The sequence below is a fragment of the Bos javanicus genome, chromosome 2, assembly GCF_032452875.1.
Source record: "Bos javanicus breed banteng chromosome 2, ARS-OSU_banteng_1.0, whole genome shotgun sequence".
Lineage (NCBI taxonomy): Eukaryota > Metazoa > Chordata > Mammalia > Artiodactyla > Bovidae > Bos > Bos javanicus.
Window position 1 is genome coordinate 135,259,959 of NC_083869.1, and position 27,687 is coordinate 135,287,645.

The following is a 27,687-nucleotide window of genomic DNA, read 5'->3' on the forward strand; positions in this document are numbered from 1 at the left end:
ACAGCCCACTTCACAGGCCAGCAAACGGAGGCCCGGAAAGGCGATGTGAGCTACTGAAGGCCAGGGAGTGAGGCTAGGTCCTGTACCCAAGCCTTCGGACTCTGGGGTCCACGTTCTCAACCCTTTCCCCCTCTCCTCGATGCCACCCTCCAGCAAACTCGATTCCTCAAGGCCCGGCTCCAATGCCACTGCCTCTGTGAAGCAGCCTTTGACTCTCCAGACTCTGGCAACTGGTCATCCTCTGGGTTCCCACAGCCCCCAGCTCAGTGCCTGGCACACAGGAGGCACTTAATGCAGATCTGTCGATACTACGATCCGGTGAATAAGTGACTACACACTTTATAGCACTTTCCATACACAATGCGTTATGTAAACGACCGTGTTTCCTCCACAGTGGTTTAATAAGGTATTACCCTGGGAGGCGGCCTGTGGATTCGAATCCCAGGACCATTCTACAGCTGTGCGGCCTCGGGCAAGTCACTTGGCCTCTGCGCCTCATCAGCAGAAAGAGCCAACCAAACACATTTCCAGGTGTGACAGCTGGATGAGGCTGCAGCCTGGGCACCGTGCAGTGAGCTCAGGGTCAGTCTCCAGGGCTGAGTCACTGAAGGGACATCTCGGCTCTCAGACTCGTGCCAGCTGCCTGGCACTCTCAACTGCTCCGCCTGCTCCACACCCAGGCCCTCGCCCCAGCTCCCATCACGGCACCCTGTGAGGCCTCACAGGGAGGAGGAACCGAGTCAGCCCTCAGGGTGGCCGATTCTGAGACGCTGCAGCCCCAGCCTCAGGCACCCGCTTTCTTTCCCTCTGGGCTAGACTGCAGAAAGAAATGAAATGCTTGGGGCCAAGGAACTATTCAGCAGTGGGGGTTAACAGGATGGTGCTCCCTCCTGTCTTGTTTGAGCCAAGGAATCTTTTTTCTAAGCAAAATTTTCTGCAATATCTCAAAGCATAAAACGGAGACGAGTCTAAACCATGCGAGGGAGGCCCTGTCTTGGAACCCCAGGGTCCCGGAGAACCCAGTTTGCAGACCACCTGGCCTGACACAAGGGAGCCCACAGCGGGCAGTGCAGCCACACCCCAAGCTCTGAACCCCAGCTCTTGCCAGAGACCTGACTCCCCTGTGCATCATCTGTAAAGCGGGGTGACGACAGTCATTCACCCCTAGGTGGTTGCCTCTTAAAGGTGCTGTAAGCTGGAGAGGGCCACGCAAACCCCAAGGGGTGAGGAGAGAGCCAAGCCTGCTGGATCCACAGCCAAGTGGCCTCTTGGGCTTAAGACTGTGGGCAAAGCTGGGCGGGCTCAGGGGTCCGCCTCCTCACCATGTTTGGGAAAAAGGCTTCGGCCTTGGGGGTCCCTCGAGAGTCTTTGATGAGCCTGAAGAGCTGCGGGATGTCCACGATGTCCCGCTCGGTCAGGCCCAGCTCCCTCTTCAGCACCGCCCGGTTCCAGTCGATGCATTTCTGGGGGGCGGGAGGAGGGGTGGAGGTGGGGCGGCGGTGGGCGGGGCAGGGCGGGGACTCGGGGTTCGGGGGTGGGGGTGCAGGCCCGTCGGTTTAACCGGAGGACCTGAGACAGGGCCAGGAAGGCAGCGGGGCACCTCCTGGCCCCACTCCTGCTCGCCTTTGCTCAGCCCCTGCCCGGGCTCTGCTTCAGTGTCCTGCCTTTCCCGCCACTCCAGCGCTTGGCCTCTTGCACGCCTCCGCGCCTGTTTCTGAGTCTGCCCTGTCTTTCTCTGACTTTGCCAACTCTTCTCTCTCTCTCACACACACACACACACACACACACACACTGACCCAGATCCCGGCACTGATCACCCGGAAGGCTCTGTCCTGGGCTTCTAACCTCGGGGAAGAGAGCCGGGCGTGGGGGTGGGGGCGAGTGTCAGGTGGCCGGGGCTGTGACGTGCCCTGAATGGCCAGGCTAGTACCTCCACGTATGAATTGTGTTCTCTCAGTTTCTTGTCTGACAGAATGTCCTTTATTTTCTGCTGTTTTTTTTCTGTCATGGAGAAAAAGAAAAAGAAGCAGGTGAATTCAGAGATCCACTTTGCTCTTCCCAGAAGGTCCAGTAGGGACTCAGTTTTCCCATCTATAAAATGGGGGCAGTGATGATTCAGAACACACAGGTTTGTTATGAGTATCTGGGAGGTAAATGACTTTAATAAAGTAGTTTACACGGGGTTAAGTTCTTATTAAGAGCATTACTTTCAGTCCCGTAAATTCTCTCGTCTCCAGAGGGATCCTGTTTCCTGAGGGGCAACACAGGCCTGACCATTGCCTGACACTCCAGGACTTGTACAGACACTACGTGAAAACCCTCAGCTGTAGTGACTTCAACCTCTGACTCCAGCCTCAGTCTGTGCACATCATTGAAAAAAATATTTCATTCTCTGCTCCATCCGGATTAAACTTTTTTTCAGGTCCTCTTGCTTTCTCCTGCCTCTGAGCCTTGGCTGTTCCTTCTGCCTGGATTATCTGGACTATCTTTAGTCCCCATGCCACTGCCCCGTTTATCTGGCCAACTCCTGCTCACCTCTCATACTCAGGCCTGATCTTTGCCTCCTCCAGGAAGCCTTCCTGGGGCTCCTCCCAGACACCCCTCAAAGCCCCTGTGTTGCTGCTTCCTGAACTCACTCTCCCCGGACTGTGAGTCCCGAGGGCAGGGACCTCCCCCTCCCTGTTCACACGGCACCCCCAGTGCCCCGCACAGCGCCGGGTGCCTGGTGGCTGGGCGGAAGATGCCAGCGGCCTGAGTGATTCCATCTGGGGATGGGAGACCACGTGCAGGCAGAGGAAGCTTCCCGGGGAAGGACCAGGCGCGGCCGACTTACTCTTGACCCCTGGAAACAGCAGGGCCTCCCCGTGGCCCTCCTTCAGCTGCTCCTGGAACAGTTGGTAGCAGGCCCTGGGGCTGGCCAGGAGAAGCCGGAAGCCCTGGGGGCAGAAAGCCTGCGGTCAGAGGTTAGTTTGGTCCCTGGGGCTCCCGGGAGGAAGGCTCTGCCAAGGGTGTGGGGAGTGGGGGCTTGGACCTAGGCTGGCTGCTTCTTCCATGCCCCCTTCTGGGTGAGGGAGAAAGATTTGGGAAGATAAGGTCAGTGTCCCTCACCCTCCCCGGCAGAGGCAGAGCTGAGTCTGGGAACCTGGGAAGGAGGCCTGTGGCTTCCTTCAGGCAGCCCCCCCAGACCACACCTTCTTTTGCACCGGAACGAAGCTCAGGAACTCGTCCACATGGCCCACAGACAGCCAGTCAGAGTAGAGTCTCAGTGGGGCCTGCACCTGCTGGGCACCCAGGAAGTCCTGCAGGGCCCGGTGCATCTCCTGGCTCTCCTGGCTGCCAACACAGGGTGTTATGGGGAGACAGGTATGCTTCTGGGCTGTGGTGCTGGAGAAGACTCTTGAGAGTCCCTTGGACAGCAAGGTCAACCCAGTCAATCCTAGAGGAAATCAACCCTGAATATTCATTGGAAGGACTGACTCTGAAGCTGAAGCTCCGGTACTTTGGCCATCTGATGCCAAGAGCCGACTCATTGGAAAAAGACCCTGATGCTGGGCAAGATGAGGGCGGGAGGAGAAGGGGACGACAGAGGATGAGATGGTTGGATGGTATCATCGACTCAGTGGACATGAGTTTGAGCAAGATCCAGGAGATGGTGAAGGACAGGGAAGTCCGGTGTGCTGCGGTTCATGGGGTCACAAAGAGTTGGACGTGACTGAGCAACTGAACAGCAACAGCAGCAATGGGAGATGGGCTTCCCTGGTGGCTCAGCTGGTGAAGGATCTGCCTGCAGTTCAGGAGACCAGGTTCAATCCCTGGGTTGGGAAGATCCCCTGGAGAAGGAAATGGCAATCCACTCCAGTATTCTTGCCTGGAGAATCCCATGGACAGAGAAGCCTGGTGGGTTACAGTCCATGGACTCACAAAGAGTTGGACACAAGTGACCAAGTGACTAACGCTTTCCCTTAGTGGGGGCGTCCACAAGGGTGGGAGTTACCAAGGAAGTCTCTGAGGGCCTGGGACTTGGTGAAGCGGTCAGGATTCTTCAGGGAAGGGGTTCAGACCCTGGGATGCCTTTTGTTATTATCATATCTCCTACCACCTGAGAAGTTTAGAAAATGTCACCCCAGTTTTACTGGGGACAACCGAGGCATGGAGTCAGTGAAGGACGTAGGACCAGTCCTTAGCCTCTGCAAGCGCTGCCTGTTGACTCTGCCTGGATGCTGGTGTCGTGAGCAGCGTCGCGGGGGGTGTGGAGCTGGCCCCACCGAGTCCATGCCCCCTTGTCAGCTGTGCGTCCTCGGGCATACCCCTTCACTGTCCCGGCCTCTGTGCTCCCCCTGCCCTGACCTCCAGGGACCCTCATGACCCAGCCTCTGTGCTCCCCCTGCCCTGACCTCCAGGGACCTTCGTGACCCGGCCTCCGTGCTCCCCCTGCCCTGACCTCCAGGGGCCTTCATGACCCGGCCTCCATGCTCCCCCTGCCCTGATCTCCAGGGACCCTCGTGACCCGGCCTCCGTGCTCCCCTTGCCCTGACCTCCAGGGACCTTCGTGACCCGGCCTCCGTGCTCCCCCTGCCCTGACCTCCAGGGACCTTCTCGACCCGGCCTCCATGCTCCCCCTGCCGTGACCTCCAGGGACCCTCATGACCCAGCCCTTCACTCTTGATCGGTTTCTGTTTTAGCCTCTCTGACCTTGAACCCACCAAGTTCATTTCTGCCTCAGGGCCTTTGCCCATGATCTTTTAAAAAAACTATTCATTTATTTGGCCGCACTGGGTCTTAGATGTGGCTTGTGGATGCTTTGGTTGCAGCCCGCAGACTCTTAGCTGCTGCATATGGGATCTCGTTCCCTGAGCAGGAGTCGAACCCGAGCCCCCCTGCGTTGGGAGCTCGGAGTCTCAGTCGCTGGACCACCAGGGAAGTCCCTGCCCAGGAGCTCTCTGCTCCAGATCTCCACGCGGCCACGTGCTGCTTGTCCTCGGGCCTCGGGCCCCACCCCAGAGAAGCCCTCCTCGGTCTCCCTGCCCCGCTTCCCTCTCCTCTCCTGCCCCACTTTTGTGCTTTCTTTACTGCTGGAAATTATTTGTTAGCTTTTCTGTGGCACATCGTCCCCACCAGGACAGCGGCAGGGCTTGCCCGTCCTGCCCAGGGCCGCACTCCCTGCCGGCTCCTGGCACAGGGCCTGCGCAAAGCAGATGCTCAGCAAACATTCACTGACCCGCGGCATGCAGGTGGCCAAGGTGAGCTTGGTCATGCTGGGCTCCTCACTGGGTGTTCTTTGCTGTATGCTTTGATTCCCCACAGTCCCTCAAGTTTGTTGAGTCCTCTTTTTTTTTTTTTTTTTCTGCACTGAGAAGCATGTAGGGTCTTCGTTTCCCAGCCAGGGATCCACCCCACGCCCCCCATGTTGGACGCGTGGAGTCTTAAACCACGGGACCCCAGGGATGTCCCCTATGAGCCCTCTTGGCCAGGAGTCAGCAGGGAAGCCCTCTGCTCTGGCCTCTGCTGCGCCCCACTCCCCTGCACCCCTGAGTCCGCCGCCCCCTCCCCCCACCTCTCCTTACCTGGGGTAACCGCTGTCTCCAATGAGAATCCTGCCCAGCGGGTACGCCTTCCCCCTGACCGTCACGGGGGGGCTCACTTCCAGGTTCCCAAAGGAGTCGAGGTCAGTCACACTGCCCGTCTGGGGCCCACGAGTCACGTAGCCAAAATCTGGACCCTGGGGTGGGAGGAGCAGGGGCCAAGAGTTAGAGAACCCAGGGTCTTGGGGAAGAGAGCGTGGGGTCCAGGTTTAAAGATGAGCTTGGTCTCAGAAGAAACCTTCGGCCACTGGTTCAGAGCAGGTCCCGTTACTATCTGAGGGATTCTGAAGGAAGGCTGAGTCAGCGCGGGCAAGAGAGGGGGTTTGTGAGTCTCTGAGGGGCTCCCGCGGCTTCTAAACCTCTAAACCTTGTGTGCGTGCTCAGTCGCTCAGCTGTGTCCCACTCTTTGTGACTCCGTGGATTTATAGCCTGTCAGGCTCCTCGGTCCACTGGATTTCCCAAGGAAGAATACTGGAGTGGGTCTCCATTTCCTCCATCAGGGGATCTTCCTGACCCAGGAATCAAACCCACGTCTCCTGCATCTCCTGCGTTGGCAGGTGGATTCTTTACTGCTGAGCACTGGGGAAGCCGCATCATAAACCTTAACTCAGGTGTGAAAATGAATCTGCTAGGTACCATCTCTGTCCTCGGAGCAGAAACTACGGTCAGGAAGACTGCGACTCGAGCTGTCTCTACAGCAGACGCTCCTGGTCCACACGGGCGCGTCCCGACCTGGGGCTGCAGCAGGCCTCCCCACGGGGCTGCGGCCCCTCGTCCTCGTGAGAAGACCACAGGGGTGGCGCCCCTCCTACCCCGCGTTGGTTTCCGGCTGCCGCTGTGAGCCGACGGCTCTGAGCTCAGAGGTCTGAAGTCAGCCTCACGGGACTGAAATCAAGGGGTGGCAGGCTGGCTCCTTCTGGAGGCTCTGGGAGAGAACCCGCTTCCTTTCCTTTTTCAGCTTCTAGTGGTCAGCTGGCTGGCGGCTCTTCTGCCATATTCAGTGCCCATCACTCCAGTCTCTGTTGCTGATATCAGAAGTCTTTTCCCATCCCGACCCTGCTTCCCCCCTTTCATGAGGAGCCTTGTGATGGCATGGAGTCCTCCCAGATCACCCAGGGGAGTCCCCATCGCAAGATCCCTGACTTAATCTCATTCACAAAGCCCCCGTTGCCATGGCATCTGCTTCTGGGGGTTAGGGCCCATTTGAGGGGACATCCTCCAGTCCACCCACTGAACCTCTAACCCTCTGCTTCTGTGCATGCTCAGTCACTCAGTCATGTCTGACTCTTTGTGACCCCATGGATTGTAGCCCACCAGGCTCCTCTGCCCATGGGGACTCTCCAGGCAAGAATACTGGAGTGGGTAGCCTATCCCTTCTCCAGGGGATCTTCCTGACCCAGGAATCAAATTGGGGTCTCCTGCACTGCAGGCCATTCCGAGGGATCGAACCTGCGTCTCCTGCATGGCAGATGGATTCTTTACCAACTGAGCCACCAGGGAAGCCCACCTCTAACTCTACTTCCTACAGATTGATGATTTGTACCCTGGGGCTTTACGGGGGCCACAGACGCCCTGAAACTAGATGCCAAATAGTGGGCTTGGGTGCATTTTTTGTGGGAAGATGAGTAGTCTGAAGGGGGTCTGTGACTCCACAGGTCTAAAACCCATTATTTCCAAATCCTCTTCTCTCTCTAAAACCCTTGCCAACCTGACCTCGTCCCCTGCTGGGCCATCAAAACTGCTCCCTTGAGCTCCTCTGGTGGTCCTGTGGTTAAGAGTCCACCTTGCAATCCAAGAGACACGGGTTCAATCCCTGGTCCGGGAAGGTCCCACTTGCCACAGGACAACGCAGCCCGTGCCCCCAACTACCGAGCCTGTGCCCAAGACCTGGGAGCTGCAATTACTGAAGCCCGAGCGCCCGGAGCCTATGCCTTGAAACAAGAGGAGCCACTGCAGTGAGAAGCCTGCCCCACAGCTAGAGGAAGGCTGTACACAGCGGAGAAGCCCCCACAGCAAACACCAACCAAGCAACAGTCAGCATGGAAAAGATGCCGCTCGGGGTCTCTGTGGCCGCAGTTAGCTCAGCGGGCAGTGCCTGGGCTCCCTTGTCCACGAGACCTGAAGGTGGAGGAGCAGCCAGACCCTGAACGGGGCGAGCACTGCAGGCAGCAGAAACAGCAGGTGCAAAGGCCCGGGGTGAGCAAAAGCCGGGCACATGTGAAGACCAGGAAGGAGGCCAGTGGGGCTGGAGCCAGGAGAGGGGCAGGGAAGTGGCCCAGGGCTGGAGAAGCAGATGCGGCTATAGCCTGGTGAGGAGGTTGATTCTTATCCCAATTCATGTTATAAAATTTATTTTTATTTACATATTTGGCTGCATCAGGCGAGGGGGAGTCTTAGTTCCCCAACAAGACGTTGAGCCCGCATCGCCTGCATTGCAAGGAGGTTTCTTAACCACTGAGCCACCACGGAAGTCCCTCAAAAAGTAAGTGAAAACTGTTAGTCACTCAGTCCGGTCTGACTCTTTGCGACCCCATGGACTGTAGCCCTCCAGACTCCTCTGTCTGTGGAATTTTCCAGGCAAAAATACTGGACTCGGTAGCCATTCCCAGGGATCGAACCTGCATCTCCTGCACGGCAGATGGATTCTTTACCATCTGAGCCACCAGGAAAGCCCAGGGAAGTCCCTATCCCCTATCCCCAATTCTTTCCCTGAGTGATTTGAATCAAGATACCCCAGACCTGGTGGCTCAGATGGTAAAGAATCTACCTGCAATGCAGGAGACCTGGGTTTGATCCCTGGGTTGGGAAGATCCCCTGGAGGAGGGCATGGCAACCCACTCCAGTATTCTTGCCTGGAGAATCCCCATGGACAGAGGAGCCTGGTGGGCTGCAGTCCATGGGGTCACAAAGAGTCGGACACGACTGAGTGACTAAGCACAGTGACTAACACCCCTGACTGATGTGGGGGGCTAAGGGGCCACCACAGCCTCCCTCCACCTGAGGCTGTCTATAGGAAGGTCAGTTTTCATTCCAATCCCAAAGAAAGGCAATGTCAAAGCATTTTCAAACTACCGCACAATTGTACTCATCTCACACACTAGCAAAGTAATGCTCAAAATTCTCCAAGCCAGGCTTCAACAGTACATGAACCGTGAACTTCCAGATGTTGAAGCTGGATTTAAAAAAGCCAGAGGAACCAGAGATCAATTCGCCAACATCTGTTGGATCATCAAAAAAGCAAGAGACTTCCAGAAAAACATCTTCTTTTGCTTTATTGACTACGCTAAAGCCTTTGACTGTGTGGATCATAAGAAACTGTGGAAAATTCTTAAAGAGATGGGAATATCAGGCCACCTTACCTGCCTTCTGAGAAATCTGTATGCAGGTAAAGAAGCAACAGTTAGAACTAGACATGGAAAAACAGACTGGCTCCAAATTGGAAAAGGAGTACATCAAGGCTGTATATTGTCACCCTGCTTATTTAACTTCTGTGCAGAGCACATCATGTGAAATGCCCAGCTAGATGAAGCACAAGCTGGAATCAAGATTGCTGGGAGAAATATCAATAACCTCAGTTATGCAGATGACACCATCCTTATGGCAGAAAGTGAAGAAGAACTAAAGAGCCTCTTGATGAAAGTGAAACAGAGTGAAAAAGTTGGCTTAAAGCTCAACATTCAGAAAACGAAGATCATGGCATCCGGTCCCATCACTTCATGGTAAATAGATGGGGAAACAGTGGGAATAGTGACAGACTTTATTTTTGGGGGCTTCAAAATCACCACAGATGGTGACTGCAGCCATGAAATTAAAAGACACTTGCTCCTTGGAAGAAAAGCTATGACCAACCTAGATAGCATATTAAAAAGCAGAGACATTACTTTGCCAACAAAGTTCTGTCTAGTCAAAGCTATGGTTTTTCCTGTGGTCATGTATGGATGTGAGAGTTGGACTATAAAGAAAGCTGAGCGCTGAAGAATTGATGCTTTTGAACTATGGTGTTGGAGAAGACTCTTGAGAGTCCCTTTGGCTGCATAGAGATCCAACCAGTACATCCTAAAGGAAATCAGTCCTGAGTATTCATTGGAAGGACTGATGCTGAAGCTGAAATTCCAATACTTTGGCCACATGATGTGAAGAACTGACTCATTTGAAAAGACTCTGATGCTGGGAAAGATTGAAGGCAGGAAGAGAAGGGGACGACAGAGGATGAGATGGTTGGATGGCATCACCGACTCGATGGACATGAGTTTGAGCAAACTCTGGGAGTTGGTGAGGGACAGGGAAGCCAGGTGTGGTGCAGTCCCTGGGGATGTAAAGAGTCAGACACGACTGAGCGACTGAACTGAACCAAATGGCAGAGACGTCATGACCCCAACTAAATCCCTGCGTCGGCAGCACGCAGCACAGGAGAGCCAGTGAGTTAAACTCAGGTTTCCTTTCAAAGCCTCCTGCGTGGGCCAGGTCACCCCCTTTCCCTTCGGGAACAGAGGCTCCTTGGAAAGCCGTTCACCGCAGCACAGCGTTTACCCCGTGGTCTTTCCTTCGTCTTCTCTGGGTGCCTGAGGTCAGGGGCTGTCAGGGCTCAGAGCACAGGCCTGGGGTCTCTCTGACAAAGCAGGGGCAGGGTGCTCACGGCCTGCTTTGCGTTCCAACTTAGCTGTCTTTTTGTGTGACCTCGAGAAAGCCGCTTCACCTTTTGAGCCTGAGTTTCTTCATCTATAAAATGGGCCTAGTAATAGCACCTACTATTAGAGGTTGTCAGACAAATTAAATGAGCTCATGTAGGCATTCAGCACTGTGACTGCCCCAGGACGTGAGCCCCCAGATGTAACCATTATTATAGTTGTTATCATTTTTATTATTCTGTGCTGAGTTTGCAGGAAGCTACCCAGTTAGTCAAGCATGACTCAATAATTTGTCGCCCTCACCTGACCCCGTAAACACATGTAGAGACCTTGGCTGATAAAGTCACACTGAGGAAATGCCCACTCTGGTCCTGAACACCCTGCGTGTCCCAAGGGGAGCCCCTGAAAGTCACACTCCCACCCAGAAGACAGAGCCTCCAGCTGGATGCTGAGGAAGCTTCTGGTCCGGGCCCTACCCCCACCTTGCAGAAGAGCATCTTTTTTTCTTTTGGCTACACCACAAGGCATGAGGGACCTTAGTTCCCTGGCCGGGGACTGAACCTGGGCCCCGTTCAGTGGAGGTGCAGAGTCCTAACCGCCGGACACCAGGGAGGTCCCAAGAGCATCTGCAGCGGAACAAGGGTGCCCGCACCCCAACTAATGCTCAGCAGGGTTTCTTGAGGGAGGCTTGAGCTCATAGCCAGAAAGGGCTTTGGGAAAGGCAAACCCAGATCTCATCACATAACAAAAATATCCCAGCCAGAGCCTTTCTGAAGATTCAGTGGCTGAGACTCCGCGCTTGCAACACACGGAGTGCAGGCTTGATCCCTGGTCAGGGAACTAAGATCCTGCAAGTCAAGCCATGCGGCTGAAAAAGAAAATTAAAATAACATAGTAACTTTAAAAAGGGCTTCCCTGGTGGCTCAGCAGTAAAGAACCCGCCTGCCAATGCAGGAGACTTGGGTTCAATCCCTGGGTCGGGAAGATCCCCTGGAGGAGGAAACGGCGACCCACTCCAGTCTTCTGGCCTGGAGAATCCCATGGACGGAGGAGCCTGGAGGGCTACAGTCAAGGGGGTTGCAAAGAGTTGGACACGGCTGAGCATGCACACACACAGAGAAATACAAACTTAAAAACAAAGATAACGACAGATAAGATGGATAATTTAATAAAACTGCCCCTCCACCGTGCAATGGCCGCTGGGCTCCTGCGGCCCTAGGCACGGGCGGCCGCTCAGTGCGGGGTCGGGGATGGGAGCCAGGAAGGAGGCGGGAGCCGGGCGTTGACCCTGCGCCCAGCCCGCGTGGCACGTACCAGCATGCACTTGATGGGGAAGTCCTTCAGGCCTCTGTTCCTCGGGGAGTCGAAGACCACGGGCAGCGTCCTGTGCGGGGCTTGGGTGTAGCCAATCTCCATCTCATCCTGCGCAGGGACAGGGGCAGGGAGGCTGTCACGCCTGCTCCCGTCGCCCGGGGTAGGGCCGGGGGCTGGAGAACCATCTGCTCTCTCTCCCCGTGGGGTCAAGGGCAAATGCACTGGGTTATTCAACCCCAGAAGAGAGGCTCTGGGAAAGCAGAGCTTACTGTCCTGTACTTGAATCCACGTGCAGTGGAATCAACCTGGGTGCCCTTCACTCTTGCTCCTGATGGGTGCCAAGGACGGGCCCTGAGCTTGAGGGGCAACCCAAGAGCTGGGCGTTCAGCACCCAGAGCTAGGAGGGGAGGGGAGGGAGGGGAGGCGTCCGCGGGAACACAGAGGGGGACTCCCAACGCAGCCGGGATGGCGCAGGGGAGACTTCTTAAAGAGGTTCTAGGATGGTGCAGGGGACTCTACCCCGCGCTCCATGATGACCCAAATGGGGAGAGAATCTAAGGAAGCGTGGATAGACGTGTATGTGTGGCCTTCCCTGTGGCTCAGTTGGTAAAGGACCCGCCTGCCCTGCAGGAGACCCCGGTTCTATTTCTGGGTCGGGAAGATCCCCTGGAGAAGGGATGGGCTACCCACTCCAGTGTTCTTGGGCTTCCCTGGTGGCTCCAGTGGTCAAGAATCCGCTTGCAATGTGGGAGACCTGGGTTTGATTCCTGGGTCAGGAAGATCCCCTGGAGGAGGGGATGGCAACCCACTCCAGTATCCTTGCCTGGAGAATCCCATGGACAGAGGAGCCTGGCGGGCCACAGTCCACGGGGTCGGAAAGGGTCAGACACGACTGAGGGACTAAGCGCAGCCCAGCACGTGTATGAGTATAGCTGACTCACTTTGCTGCAGAGCAGAAACTAGCACAGCACTGTGAAGCACTGATTCTCTAATACAAATGAACGATGAGAGTGAAGTGAGAGCTGCTCAGTCATGTCCGACTCTGCGACCCGGTGGACTATACAGTCCATGGGATTCTCCAGGCCAGAACGCTGGAGTGGGTAGCCTTTCCCTTCTCCAAGGGATTTTTCCAACCCAGGGATTGAACCCAGATCTTGCACATTGCAGGTGGATTCTTTACCAACTGGGCCACAGGGAAGCCACAAATGGACAATAATAATAATAAAAAGTGCTTCTGAGTTGGAGCCTGGAGGGCAGAGGTAATCCTGTCCCAAAAGAGGGCGAGTAAGGCCCCAGCTGAGCCCCTGGGACAGAGCTGGGAGGGTGCAGGTCGGATCGGGGCACACCTGGCTTGTATTCCAGCCGGCAGGCGTGACGTTGGCCATAAAACACTATTAGGCTGGACCATCTTGGGGGTTCAAACTGCCATTCTCTGAGATAAAGAATGGTGACGTTTCAGCCATTTCATCTGTTTGATCTAACACAGGTAGAATGATAGGAGAGGAAGAGAGGGCATTATTTGGGGGTTGTGTGTGTGTCGCGTCTGACTCTTTGCGGTCGACCCCGTGGACTGTAGCCCATCAGGCTCCTCTGTCCATGGGATTCTCCAGGCAAGAATACTGGAGTGGGCTGTCATTTCCTTCTCCAGGGGATCTTCCTGACCCAGGGATCCTCCTGACCCAGGGATCCAACCCGGGTCTTCTGCATTGCAGTCAGATTCTTTACCGTCTGAGTCACCAGAGGAGGCCACATTTGGGGGTTAGAAAGGAGTGCTGATTGAGGGTGGCAGACGTGGGGCCACTGGATCGGGAGGTAGCCGAGAGGGGGAGACGGGTGCCTCGGAAGACGCTGGAGCAGGGCTGTGGCCTGGCCTGGAGGCAGGCTGCAGGACCGGCCGCTTGAGCCCCAGCCCCCGAGCTTCGCAGCATTTGTTCAGTTTCCTGAGGTCGTCTGAGAGTTTTCCAGCAGGAGGGAGGTCATCTCAGTGACACAGCTAGCAGGCTGTTTAAATGTCAGTAGGGTCACTTTCCTGAGCCTTCCCCGTCTGCGGGGACCCTAGGATGCTCTTAACTCCTCGCCCGGGGGGACGAAGGGTGGCCAGCAGGGTGCGGGGCCAAGCCCGTGAAGCCGGGCCCCGTGTCCCTTGACCCTCGGGGCGTGCCTCCCGAGTGCCCAGCCCGCCTGCCCCGAGGGCACACACCTGCATCCACCGGTCGTCCACGCTCTCCTCCTGTGCACAGACGGTCAGCTTGCAATTGGCTTTCTTGGCCAGCGCGGTCAGTGATGTCAGGAAGTCCTCGTTTTCAAATACCCTAGAACGATCAGGAAGAAAGAAAAGGTCCTCGGTGCCCCTGATTCCGCACCCAGCGGCCTTGGCTGGGCTCTGAGGAGGCCAGCTGGACTCAGGGTGGAGCAGGCACAGGAGCTGAGGCCGGGACACAGGCCGGGACCCCCGCGGTGCGTGCTTCGAGACCCCTGGAGCCCGATGGAGACCCCCGCTTGCCCTGTCTGCCTGCTCTCAGCACGCTGCCTCCCTGAACTCTGCTGACAACCCGGGGGGGACCAGCGGGCAACCTTCCAGCGAGCAGAAGGCAGAGCGCGGAGGTGAGAGTCAAGGTCATGCCACACGCATTCAGGTCCAGGCCTTGCTGGCTTCCAGGTTGCATCCTGAGCACCAGGTTACACTCGCAACCCTCCTGCCCCCAAGCGACAGGAAGAGGCTGGGGGGAAGGGGGAAGGCCCCCGAGGCCCTGCGTGGTTATCAGGGGCTCCCTGACCGCGGGATGGACGCCCGGGGCCCCCCGCCCTGTGTCCTGCCCCAGGGTGGGGAACGCGAGCTCAGAGGTTGGTCAGGAACGGGCGTTTGAAATGAGTGTCCGGAGTTCGCGTGCAGGGCCGCCCTTGTGGGAGCCCCGAGGCCTCGCCCGGAGGACCAGAGCTCTCATCTTCTGGGTCTGGTGAAGTCCAAAGTCCCCCAGGCGCTAAAGCCACCCTCAGGATGCCTTGGGCCAGAGAGTGACAGGGAAACAGTGCCCACGATGTTCCCTGCCCGCTTACGGCTCCAACCAAGCCCCCGCCCTCAGCCGGCCGCAGCGGGAGCACCCCTGCCCCCATCCACACCGCCGGGCACGAAGCACTCCGGGGTCCTGCTCCAGGTTCTCCCTGGGGGTGTGTGTGTGTGTCTGGGCCCTGCCTCAGCCCTCCAGGGCCCCTCACCTGCACACGTACACCTCCTTCGGGGGCTGGGTGTTGGGGGTCATGATCCAGGGGGCCACACGGAAGACCACGCTGTCCTGGAAAAGCAGGCTTTGGGGGAGCTCCTGTGGGAGGGGGGAGGGCGAGAGAGGGGCTGTGAGAGCAGCCAGGCATGCGGGGAGCCCCTCCCCAGCTGGGCCGGGGCCTGGAAGCCCAGCCGCCCCCTGCTCCCCAGGCCTACCGGGTTGGACACGTCCAGCAGGGAGAGGTGGAGGGAAACGAGCCCCGGGAAGCTGGCGTCGGGGAAGGCCAGGCCCTCCACGTAGAAGTGTGTGCTGCGCTGGCCGCCAGGGAGCTCCAGCAGGTGAGACGGGCGCTCTGGCCCCAGGACCGCGCTGTACCGGGAGGGCTGCCGGCCCCCTGGGAGCGAGCAGGGGGTCAGCGCTGCGTCCCTGTCTCTGAGGAGCCCGAGCCCCTCCTCAGGGGGAGAGGGCTGAGCCTCAGCCGCGACATCACCGGATGGAGGCCCAGGACCGGCGCGATGGGGGTGCCTGCGTCCCCCCAGTGCTACAGAAAGCCCAGCATACGTGAGAGTCCGCTCTTTCTCTCGTCCACTCCCTGCCTTTCACCTGCTCGCAGCTGACCCCGAAGGATCAGGGAGACAGCCTTTGTCCTTGGCCCCAGGGAGCCCACGGTCTACTGGATAAGTCACTCCAGTCGTGTCTGACTCTTTGTGACCCTATGGACCCTCGCCCACCAGGCTTCTCAGTCCATGAGATTTTCCAGGCAAGAATACTGGAGTGGGCTGCCGTGCCCGCCTCCAGGGGATCTTCCCGATCCAGGGATCGAACCCATGTCTCTTATGTCTCCTGCATCGGCAGGCGGGTTCTTTACCACTAGGGCTGCAGCAGGGAGAGGAAAAGACAGTCAAAATCACAGACAGCAGTAAGTGCTGGAAGGTCAGGGAGGGCTTCCTGGAGGAGGTGATACCTACACAGAGGCAGGGAGTTGGTTTGTGGCCAAAACAATGTCAGTCTAATCCCTGTGGTCTGAATGGAAGTAAGTCAGGTCGGGCTGGTCCTCGGCACAGCCCTCATAGGCCCCCACCCCATACAGACGAGAAGCCACAGTCATTCCCTGCCTCTGAGACCGGCCCCTCCCCTCTGGCCTCTCTTCTCTACCCTGTTCACCCTCGTAAACCTTGTCTGGTGCTCAGCACACTGGCCTCCCTGCATCCTTGATCCCGCGGGCACATCCCACCTCAGGGCCTTTGCACCTGCAGTCCCCCTGCCCCAGAGTGCCTGATGTTCCTCCATCTCCCAGTACTCAGCGACCTTCTGGGGGGTCTCCCCGACCGCCCTCCCCCTCCCCTGCTGCATCCCTCTGTGCAGCATTTAGCGCCTTCTGAGGCTGCAGACAACGATTTTTCACGTATCATCACCCCCATCCCGCCGAGGGCAGAGACTTTGCTAAGTTCTTTGCTCTGTTCCCTGTGCCTAGAGCCGACCTAGCACGGGGTGGCGGGGGCTCCTGAGCCACTGAGAAGCTACTGATGCTTCTGATCAGCAGATTGTTGAACACATGGTTACATGTCACAGTTATTATGTGCAGTCGGCTTGGATTCAACAACCCCTGTGGGAACTTCTTCGGCAGCCCCTTGGGTAAGACGCCGCACTTCCACCGCAGCGGGAGGAGGTTCAGTTCCTGGTTGGGGAACTAGGGCCTTAGCATGCCACATGATGTGGCCAAAAAAAAAAAGGAAAACAAACAAAAACCCAATTGCTTTAAGAAACAAGAACAAAACAGCTCCTGCGAGAGTTTGCGCATGTGTGTGAAAGAGAGAGAGGAGCCGGACACACAAGATCAGCTTCGGCAGTGCTTGGGAGGGAGGGTGGGCCCTTCTCTGCATTCGCCCAGCACCAGATCTCGTCTGTTGCCTGCGTCTTGTCTGCCCCCTTTCTGTGCCCATCCGTTCAGAGAGGCCCTCCAGCTCACTCCCTGCTGCTTCCTCGGTTCTTAGACGCTGGCACGGGGGAGGTGCTCAGGAGTTTTCCCCCGAGGAGGGTGTGGAGAGGCTGAGTCCCTTTGGCGGGGGCGGAAGGCGACACTGAGGTAACAGCCGGAGACGACTCACCGTTGTCTTGAAACACCCGGACTTTGTCCATCTCAGATTTGGCCACGTGGAGCACCAGCTGGTGCTTGCTGAAAAAGTCCCCGGGGGTCCTGGTGCTCAGGGTCACCAGGGACAGGTCCTCCAGGTCTGCAAAGAGAAGGGCGAGGCCTGAGACAGCCCCCGAGGCCACCCTCCCCCCAAGACCACCCTTCATCTCGTCACCTGGCTTTATTTTCTTTACGCTCTTTCCAGTTTTTAAGTGACAGTTTTCATTTTAGAATTAAAGCGAATCAGGGTTTGGACATGACCTCTCCCACCAGGATGAGCTAGGATGTTAGCTTGGTGAGGCAGAAACCACATCTGTCTTGCTTGTTGCTTTGTTCCCAGCTCTGAGAAGCATCCAGACCAAGGCCGAGCGCAAGGCAGATGCTCAGTAATTGTGGACTGAATGAGTGGAGAAGTTTCTCCCCGGGGCCCGCGGGAGATGAACCGGCCTGAGTGGTGGCTGACAAAGACGTGGGGAAAGCAGAGCCGGACAAGAGTCGCGTGGTTAAGGGCGCTGGAGTGGGCGGGGCGTGAGCCCTGGGTCTGTGTGAGCTTGGGGAGTCGCTTCCTCGCTCCACGCCTCTGCTTCCTTGTCAGCACACAGGGCTAAGCACAGAGCCCTCGCGGAAAGGGTGCAGTCACAGGCCCAAAGTCCGTATTACAGCGCCTCACCCTGGGAGGGTCCATACAGGCACGTGCGTGCCAGGCGCCATGGAGACGCGCTCCCTGGCATCAGGACACACCGACTGCATGCAACTTCAAACCGCATCCATCTAGGCCATTCCAGCAAGTCCCGCAGGAAGGCAGTCGCGGCTGCCCTGGCCAAATGACCTCACTCCCTGGGCGCCCTCCTCCAGTGCAGCTGAGCCGAGCATCTCCCATCCTGGCCCCCACTCGGAGGTGTGCCAGCAGGGCTCCTAGACCTGCCCTGGTGCCAGGATGCCCGGGCTCAAATCCTGAGCCACACACTACTGGCTCTGTGACCCGGAGCAAATTGCTTAATTTCCTGTGCCTCGGCTTTCCCATCTGTAAAGTGGGATGAGAACCATACATACTTCTGAAGGATCAATTGAGTTAATAATTCTGAACTGGTTGGAGCAGTGCCCAGTCTGGCCGGGGCTCAGGGCCGCTCTGACCTGAGTTTGGGGCTCTAGTCAGGCTTTTATTTTAAATTATTTGGGGCCCCAGACTTGACCTGAGAGCAGAAGTTTGGATTAGGCAACAGGCTAGGGATGGAACCTGGGCCCTGGAGGAGGCGCTGGGACACTCGACATTGCCCCCAACCCTCCCCTGGCTGCTGTGTGAGCTTGGGCGGGTCACTTGCCCTCTCAGGACCCTTGTCTATTCCTTCACCTACGTAACCCGTGTGCTAACAAGAGCATGCTTCCAATAAGCCTGATTTCTGAGCGCTGTTGCCAGGCTCAGGACGAAAGCCTTTACAAACAGACAAAAGCCCTGTTTCCACTAGATCTTGGGGGTCTTTACCGTGGCTGTCAAGCTGCTCATCCTTGTAGTCCACGGCGGAAGAGTTGGGGTTGTCTCTGTCACAGTTCACCAGCAGGATGGCGCCCTGCCCTCGGGGGCCCCAGGTCCAGGCCCTCTGTGGACCCAGCAGAGACGAGCATGCTTAGGAACACGTGTCTGCCCTCCCGCTCTTGGGGAAGCCCGCCACCTTGCCCAGCACCTTGCAGGCTTGCGTGTTTACACATCTTGCTCCCACATCAGGTAGTATTTTGGTCCCGAGAGTGGATTTTTGCCTCCCTCCAAAGCCATAAGCAAATTCAGTTCATCCATTTTAGAAAAGGAACCCAAGGGACTTCCCTGGTGGTTCAGTGGTTAAGACTTTGCCTTCCGGTGCCAGGGGTGTGGGTTTGATCCCTCAAGGAGGGGCTAAAACCCCACATGCCTCGTGGCCAAAGAGGTCAAAACATGAAACAGAAGCAATACTGTAACACACTCAGTAAAGACTTTAAAAAGGTCCAGATTAAAAAAAAAAATCTTTAAAAAAAATTTTAAAAATGAAGATAGGCGCCCAAGACAGTAAAATTGATTTCCACAGCTTTTAAAAACTGTTGAATTGGCAAACCAAGCTGAGCTAAAAGTTTGTGTCAAGATTCAGATCTAAATAGTTCCTCTTATGACAACTCTTAACTCTTTCATCAAAGTGTGGGCACTATCCTTCGCAGCTGGTTGCTATCTCTGTGAAGATGAAAGCAAATGGAGCACCCCTCCCATCAAGACTCTAAACAGTGATGACTCTTCTGCTTGTAGCAGAGCGTTCTGCCCTGGGCGATGACTGCAATTTGGGAAAGACAGAAGGACGGGTTCCACCCCCAGAGCTGCAGTTCTTCCCTTCACTGTTGACCGGTCCCACAGGGGACCTTAATGTTTGACGGGCCCTGTCGTCCTTAAGAGCACACCAGCGTGTGGGGTCGCCCTGACGTCCAGTGAAAAGGTCTTGGCATTTTCCCTGCCTGGGGCAGGGGAACAAAGACCTTGCAAGCTGCGCAGCGTGGCCAAAAAAATTAATTAGTTAATTAAAGTCCAGATCAGCATAAAAATGTGCAGGCCGCTTTGGGGTTTCCCCTGAGGTTTAAGGCAAGTCATCACCTGTGTAGCCCAGCACACTACGTTTCTGCAGCGTAGACTCCCTGCCCCACCCGCCCCCTTCCCTCCGCCATCCACCGCCTCTGTTCTCTGTTATCCACCCCGTGTGAACCTCGCCTGCCAGTCGCTAAACTCTAGCACAGGGGATATTTTTTGGCTACGAGGCACGTTGTTGCTGTTCCCTCGCTCAGTCGTGTCCGACTCTGTGTGACCCCGTGGACTGCCGCCCGCCAGGCTCCTCTGTCCGTGGGATTCTCCATGGCAAGAATGCCATGCCCTCCTGCAGGGGATCTTCCTAACCCAGGGATTGAACCCGCATCTCTTATGTCTCCTGAGTTGGCGGGTGGATTCATTATTACTGGGAAGTCCCACGTGTGGGATCTTAATTCTCCAGCCGGGGATTGAACCTAGGACCCCTGCAGTGGAAGCGTGGAGTCCTAACTATGGGCCATCAGGGAATTCTCCACAGCCTAGATTTTTGGGCCAGTGTCCTGACCTGCCTGCAAATTTTCTCTGCTGTGCATGAATCTAGTTTTCAGTTTGTGGGATGACACGTTCTCTGAATGTGCCATCATGAAAATCTAGTTTTGCAGACTCGATGGGGCCTATATAAACCAAAGCAATAATGGTATTGGAGATTTAAATTTTCTTTTTCTTTCTGAACTTGTGTTTCTTGGCCTATTAACACGGATATATGAAGCACACTGCTGTTCATCCATCACCACCAGGGGGCGTGTGAGGCGAGCCCAGCAGAATCCGGAGGCCATTCAGGGCCCGGCCAAGGTCAAGCTGTGCATACCTTGTCCTTCACGCTTCCCGTGGGCTTCATTTTGCCAGTGCGGCTGATGTCTGCACTCAGGGAGATTTCTGAAATCCCAGAAAATAAGAGGAGAGGGTTGGTGAGGATACCAGCCCAAGGGTGGGGCACTTAGTCTGGCCCCAGACGGACAGTCCTTTCCCCAGGAGACTTACCTGCGCGAAGGCTTTTTTGCCTCCCCTTCAGAGGAGACACAGGGTGTAAGACTCCCCATGTCCCCCAAGAAGAAGTCTGGCTGCAATTCAGACAGAAGTGCAGGGGCTCCTGACCACAGGCATCCTCCTTGGGTGGGAGGCCATGCCACAACCTGGATGCCAACCAGACCCGTGCGCCCCCCACCCCAGGGCTTCAGAACGAGTTCCCAGCCACCCCAACGGGAGTGTGAGGCAAAGCTCCTGCAAGGACACCTGCCCCTCACAGGAGCCTCTGGCCGCAACTTCAGGCCCCGTGAGCTTGCAGAGGGGGCGCAGTGGCTGCTTCCATCCCACCTGACTCTCCGTTCTGTGCACCCTGGGACAAAGCACAGCCTCAGGCATAGCTGCTCTGTCCACATGGCTCGGGGGAGAAAGCACATGCTCCCCTCATCAGAGCACTCGGCAACACGACCATTCCAGTGATAACCGTGCGGTGACCTTATGAGGTCACAGAATGAGACTGGCCTGGATGACCTTGTAAACACACACACAGCGGTGTGTCAGTGCTGGGCCAGAGCGCACGGCACTCGGTGGCCAGAACGTCCTGGCTCCCTGGCTAACCAGCTGTGTGATCTTAGCCAAGTCTCTTTAGCTCTTGTACCTCAGTTTCTTCACCTGTAAAATCGGATAATAATAGTGGCAATTTCATTGGATTTTTGTAAGGTTTAAATGTAAAGTCTTGGCACTCTGTCCAGCATAGAGTAAGTGCTAAATAACAATAATAAAATTATTAAAATGTGTTTTAGTGAAATAATGAATGAAATTTATTTATATTCATATTTATTAATGAAATAAATAAATGACATTTATTATGAAATAAATAAATGAATAAAACCTTCACATGCTGTTCATATATTTAATGTACATTTAAATAATGCTGGTATTTGATATTACTGCCCTATATGAAGGCAAGTTCAAACATACTTTATTTGAAGAAGAATATTTCTTCAAATATTCAAATATATTCAAATATAGATCACTGATAAGGCAAAAATGGTGAAGGTGGGATGTAAATCATTTGGGGAAACTGGTGTGTATTATTGTATAAGACAGTATCATCATCTATTTTTCTCATAAATATTTGAGGTTTCAAAAAGGTATAGAGACTCATATGTCGAAAACCCACATGCCAATTCCTAAACTGAGAAATAAAATACTGAGATGTAATTGAATCTCCCTGCAAATGCCTCATCTCCAGCTGTATTTGTGGTTCACTGACTGGGGAAGGAATGTTTATGAACTACCAGATGTATGGCTGTCTAGAATTTTTCTTTTCTCCACTTGGTCTCAAGTAAGCGTCGGGGTGTAGTCTCTCCTGCGTGGGGTGTGTGGAGGGCAGGGGGCTGAGCTCCGAGCTGCTGGGCATCACTTACCGACCCCAGTGAGGTAGAGCAGGGCTTCAGCCGGGGTGGGCGCGGGTCCATGGTATGAAATCTGAACCTGCGGAACAGGGGCGAGCCATGAATGGCGTCCTTAGCCATTCAACACGCTCCACGCGGCCTGCTGCGTGCCGGCTCAGAGCGGGGTGCCAAGGGGACAGGGACAGGGTCCCCAGCCCATGGGGACGCCCCAGCGCGTGGGCTGGAGGGGCAGCCACACACTCAGGTGACCGTGATGCGTAGAAGGGGGTCCTTCAGGAGCCTGGCCAGGGCCCAGTCTGCCTGCCTGGTGTCGGGGGGTCCGGGAGGGACCGCAGGAGTCCAGCAGTTGGGGGTGTGATGGGAGAGGCATGAGAGGGATGCTGGGGTGACAGCCGCAGGGAACGCTGGCCAGCAGGGGCAGGGAGGAGGCCTGAGGAAGCAGACTGGGAAAGGCTGGGCCCCAGCCCTCAGGGATCGGGGAGCAGGGGCTTTGAGCGGGCTTGGCCTCTTCAGGGCAGGTGCTGTTGAGGTCAAGAGACACCAAGCCCTGTCTCCCAAGGCTCCAGGTCCAGGGAGAACCCATCCGATGGGCCCCGCCTGGCTGAGCATCAGGAACCACGCTTCCAAGCAAGAGGGCGGAGGGGAGTTCCCCAGGGCAAAACCCAAGCGATGCCCCCAGAGGAAGCGGAGCTCCCGGGGGCCACACTGAGGCATCTGGACCTGCCCTGTAGATGGCGGGCACCCAGAGAAACGCAGCTTCCGTCACCTTGCGTCTAGACCATGGCGTCCACCTCCTGACCGGTCGCCCTGCCTAGATCTAATCGACGCACTCACTGCAGCCAGTGGCTCTTTCTAATGTACATTTACGGTCTCGCTGCTCCTGCATGAAAGGTTCCCGTTGGCTTCCTGTTTCCCCAGGATAAAGAGGTCCCGGATGCCAACCCTCTGACACCGGCTCCCTCTCTCCCTGCTCCTTTCTTTCCATACAAGCCTTTTTCAGCTTCCCCGACACACATCTCACCCTCTCTTATCCAGAGTGCGCACTCGGGCCACACCCTCTGTGCTGAGCTCTAGCTCCTCTTTACCCCTCTCAAATAGGTCGTGCAGAGCACCCTTCAGCTTGCCGCTTCTTCCAGGAAGCTTTCCCTGAGTACTCACTCGCTGACCAGCTTTGATGCCCAAGGTCTGTTCCTACAACAGGAAATAACTCTCTGCCCCCGCGGAGAGACTGCTTGGCCTCCCCTGCTGGGAACAAGTGGTTATTGGCCCAGATCTGTGTGTGAGACCCTCTGGAGGGCCCTGATTATCTATCTATAGTCAATGTGAGTACAGCGGGTTAAACGGTGATTCCTCAAAAGATATGTCCACATCCTAATCCCTGGATCCTGTGAATGTGACCCCATTTGGGGGAAAAAAAATGTTTGCGGATGTAATTAAGGACCTTGTGATCATCCTGGGTTATCCAGACAGGCCTTAAGTCCAGTGACAAGTGTCCTGCTAAGAAGGAGGCCGAGAGAGACTGAGGAGGAGGTACGGGCCCCGGGGCAGAGCCTGGAGCCACGTGGCCATCAGTCCAGGGCTGCCGACAGCCAGCAGCCACTGGAAGAGGCAAAGAACTGATTCTCCTCAAAGAACTGATGCCACACAACACGGTCCTGCTGACACCCTGGTTTCAGACTTCCGTCCTCCAGAAACGTGAGAGAATATGTTTCTGTTGCTTTAAAATTGTGGTCCTGTGTTACAGCAGCCGAAGAAGCTAAATACAGGGCAAGGACCAGTGTCCCGGGGCTGCCGGGCTGAGCGCTTCCCAGCCGCACCACCGTTTCCAGTCGTTTGTCTTGTCTGATGCTCGCCCACAGGCCGCAAGCGCCACGCGGGCTGCGATCTCACCTTCTTCTTCATTAGAATCTTCAGGGTCTGACGGTGCCCGGCACAGAGAAGGCGATTATTAAGCATTTGCTGGGTGAATAAATTTAGTCAAAACCCTGACCTCCGTAAGCCCCCGACATCATCTCAGTGTGAGTATGCTACGGCTGGAACAAGCTGTCATGAGCTCTGCCGAAGACAAGGAGGCTCTGTCTTGTTAGGACCTGTCGGGACCTGCTGACCCTGGAGGGGCCGAGGGGCGGGCCTGTCGGGACCTGCTGACCCCGGACAGGCCGAGGGGCAGGCCTGTCGGGACCTGGTGGCCGCCCCGCCTCCCAGCCCCGTGCTGCCCTCACCTGCTGGTCCCCTGTGCTCTCACTGGCCGCTCTCAGCTTCAGGCTCACGTCCAGTCCGGGCTCCAGGCGCCACTGGGACGAGCCTGTGGGACTCTTCTTGGCTGGAGGCCTGTGGGCGACCTTCACAACCACTCCTGGGGAGGCGGTGATGCTGAAGGACGTGTAGCCCTTGGGGGCAGAGCTGTGGAGGAGACAGATGGGGAGGACAGATGGACATGGTGAGGTGGGGCCCGGCCCATTGTGGCTGGCCCCAGGGCTCCTCCTTTCCCACCAGTGCAGAGACCACAAGGCAGCCACACTGCCCCTGACCGGTGGTAATAAGGAGGTTTTCAGGAGGCAGCGGGCTTCCCCGGTGGCGCGGTGGTAAAGAACCTGCCTGCCAACGCAGGAGACATAAGAGACACGAGGTCGATCCCTGGGTTGGAAAGATGCCCTGGAGGAGGGCGTGGCAACCCACTCCAGTGATCCTGCCTGGAGAATCCCATGGACAGAGGAGCCTGGCGGGCTACAGTCCACGGGGTCACAGAGAGTCGGACACGGCTGAGCGACTTAGCACGCACGCACGCCCGCAGGAGACAGTGAGGAGCAGAAAGGAAATCCCCTGACCCGGAGGACTGATTCTGGAACTGGGAAGGGACACACCAAGGCACATGCACAGGTGTGTGTGGAGAGTGGGGTGCATACCCAGAGGTTTGCACACAGACGTGCACGCATAGGGGTGTGCACACGTGAAGAATCAGACAAGCTTCTGCTTCTGGAGTGGTGGCAGCTTAGTACTCTAGCAAAACACTGGACTGTGGGTAGAGTACAGTCTTGTTTAAAAATTTATTCAATTTCTTTATTTGGCTGCTTTGGGTCTTAGTTGCGGCACTCGGCCTCAGTAGGCTCAGCACATGGGACTTTAGTTTCCAGACCAGGGATTGAACTTGCGTCCCCTGCATTGCAAGGCTGATTCTTAACCACTGGATCACCAGGGAAATTCTTAGAATGTACTCTTTGATGCGTTGCTGAGATATGGAGAGTAACGGAAGTTGTCAATAATTCCCTTCTCTATGTGTACACACACACGTATACACCCACAGACACACACCTCACTGTGGTTAAGAATACCAAAGACAAACAGATCTTGAAGGTTTCCAGAGAGAAGAAAAGTCTGGTCACCTATAAAGGAATAATAATTAGATTGAAAGTAGACTTCTCAACAACAGTAATGAAATCCAGAAGACAGTTAAGTAACATCTTCAAAGTATCTTGAAAAAATAACCATTAACTTTTATTTGTGTACATAAAGTTATATTTTAATAAAAATGTTTTCAGATGAAGAAGAACTGGCATTTTAATTTAAAACCAATGCATACCTTAAGAAGAAGATATCTAATGTTAGAAGCATCTGGATGCAAGGAAGAATGGTGAGCAAATAAAATGGTAAATACTTTGGTTAATCTAAAGAGTATTGTCTGTATTTTAAAAGTTTATAAAAATATCAAAATTGTGAGATTAAGAAAAAAAAAGGCAGAATGTAAATTGGGAGGGGTATTGACAGTTAAAGTATTCTGAGGTGCTTGACTGAAGAGAGGATTAAGATAGTGTTTAATTCCTGGTGGCTCAGATGGTAAAGAATCTGCTTGCAATGTGGGAGACCCAGGTTTCACCCCTGAGTCAGGAAGAGCCCCTGGAGGAGGGCATGGCAACCCACTCTAGTACTCTTGCCTGGAGAACCCCATGGGCAGAGGAGCCTGGTGGGGTACAGGCCACGGAGCGGCAAAGGGTCGGACACGACTGAGCAACTTTCACTTTAAAGATTCTATTATTAAAATGTAAAGGTATTCTCCAAAAGAACAGAAACAGAGTCCATAAATCTCCATACATGGAGAAAACGCAATAATTTTTCAAGAGAACAGGAACATTTCCTTCAAAAAGGCAAGTACAGAGAAAAAGTCAACATAGAAAAAAATGGACGCCTGAAAGGTAAATGGAACAAACAAGTTTCCTCTTCCGTGAACTGGGGACGGCGCTGCCCGCCTCACGGGGGCTGACTGAGCTGCGCGCGCCAAGCGTGCCGCGAGTGTGTGTGCCAAGCTGTGTGTGATGTGAGCTGTGCGTGCCAAGCATGCCGCGAGTGTCGCCGTGACCGTGTGAGCCAGCGGGGCTGAACCTGGGCTCGAGGCCTCCCCGATGGGCACACTTCCCCGGCGCAGGGTGGCCTGGATGACGGCGGGCCTCCTCTCCCCTCAGTCCTCACCCTCTCAGCCCCCTGCCAGCCTCCGTGTCCCCAGGAGGCCCAGACACTCCCTGCAGTTCTGCTGCCCCCCTTCAGGAGTCAGGCGACACTCAAGGAGCACAGGTGCCCACCTGCGGGCACTGTTCTAGAAGCACAGGTGCCCACCTGCGGTGGTGGAAGCTGGAGGCTGGCACTGCGCCCCCCGACAACGGCAACAACCCAGCCATGCCCACCACGAGCAGCTTAGACCACCCTGTTCAGCTAGAGCCTGGCAGGGGCTTGGATACAATAGGGGCTCAATTAGCATTTGTCGAAGGAAGGAATGAACGAGAGAACAACCACCGGGGCGGGTCCAGCACCGTACTAAGTACTCAACAAACATTTTCAAGTTTTTCACACTTGATCCTGCAAGCACCCTACAAAGTGGGTATAATCCCCATTTCACAGATGAAGAAACTGAGGCTCAGGCGCCCAGGGCATCTCAGCTAACCAATAGCAGGGCCAGGCCTCCGCCCCCGCCGCTCCATGCCAGAACCTGTCTCATCACACCGTGCTCTCACCCACCCACGGAGGGAGGCTTGACTGAGCAGCGCAGGGCAGCACAGCACAAGGGGAACCGGGCCGGGGCCGTGAGACCCGGAGGCCAGACTCGTTCCCAGGATCCACGCACTCTGCGACCTTAGGCAAGTCACAGACCCTCCCTGCGCTTCACGGCCTCAGGCATGAAAGGATGTGGTCCAGCTTGCCCTACTAGATTTCCTTTGCGGTGAGGCCCTGGGGAAGCCCCGCTCATCTGTGGCGATGAACCGCTGCCTCAGGTCCAGGAGAATCCCAGGGCCACTCGGCTGTTGGCTCTCCGGCTTCTGCCCAGCAGTGGCCGAAGCTTGCGCCAACCCGCTTGTATGGCAGCAGAAGCCGTTCATCCACAGCCCCAGGGCTGCCCGCGGCCCCAGAACGTTCCCCGCTCACCTGTAGACATCCAGCTGCGTCTCGGTGCCCAGCACACACACGGCCTGGGTGGGCTGCCCTGGGGCCACGTGCACCACCGTGCCCCAGGCCATCGCTGGCTGGTGCGTCCCTGCGGCTGCAGGAGGCCCTGGGGCTGCTTCCTTTATCTGCCCAGCGCCCGGCGGAGGCCATGAGTCAGCGCCTGCGGTCTGTGGCTCAGCCCCTCCTTCTCGGCCCCTCCTCTGTCCTGGAGCTGCCCCCAGGCCCGGGACCCGATTTGGCACTGACGCCAGGACTGGTGGCAGGCCGGCTCGGTCAGCGTCCTGGCAAGAGCTGAGGGCTTCGGAAGCCTGTGAGGGGGGTGCCGGTCTGAGGACTCATCCCCTGCCCCATCCCCCGCTGTAGCTGTGGACACCTGGGCCCATCCAGACAGGGTATCA

At 56.0% G+C, this 27,687-nt stretch overlaps 1 protein-coding gene across 1 annotated transcript in view; it reads right to left on the minus strand.

Moving 5' to 3' along the window:
- Positions 1–27,499, minus strand: part of PADI4 (peptidyl arginine deiminase 4) — a 28,364-nt gene extending 865 nt beyond the window's left edge. The window contains exons 1-15 of the mRNA XM_061395419.1: positions 27,269–27,499; positions 24,079–24,259; positions 21,869–21,935; positions 20,284–20,351; positions 18,363–18,477; positions 16,854–16,979; positions 14,961–15,139; positions 14,741–14,844; positions 13,725–13,836; positions 11,525–11,632; positions 5,565–5,719; positions 3,192–3,333; positions 2,834–2,936; positions 1,931–2,001; positions 1,323–1,463 (exon numbers count right to left, since the gene is read on the minus strand). Coding sequence (XP_061251403.1) covers positions 1,323–1,463; positions 1,931–2,001; positions 2,834–2,936; positions 3,192–3,333; positions 5,565–5,719; positions 11,525–11,632; positions 13,725–13,836; positions 14,741–14,844; positions 14,961–15,139; positions 16,854–16,979; positions 18,363–18,477; positions 20,284–20,351; positions 21,869–21,935; positions 24,079–24,259; positions 27,269–27,360 — 1,764 coding nt within the window. The 5' untranslated portion in view covers positions 27,361–27,499. The remainder of the gene's footprint in view (positions 1–1,322; positions 1,464–1,930; positions 2,002–2,833; positions 2,937–3,191; positions 3,334–5,564; positions 5,720–11,524; positions 11,633–13,724; positions 13,837–14,740; positions 14,845–14,960; positions 15,140–16,853; positions 16,980–18,362; positions 18,478–20,283; positions 20,352–21,868; positions 21,936–24,078; positions 24,260–27,268) is intronic.
- Positions 27,500–27,687: the final 188 nt, after the last annotated feature.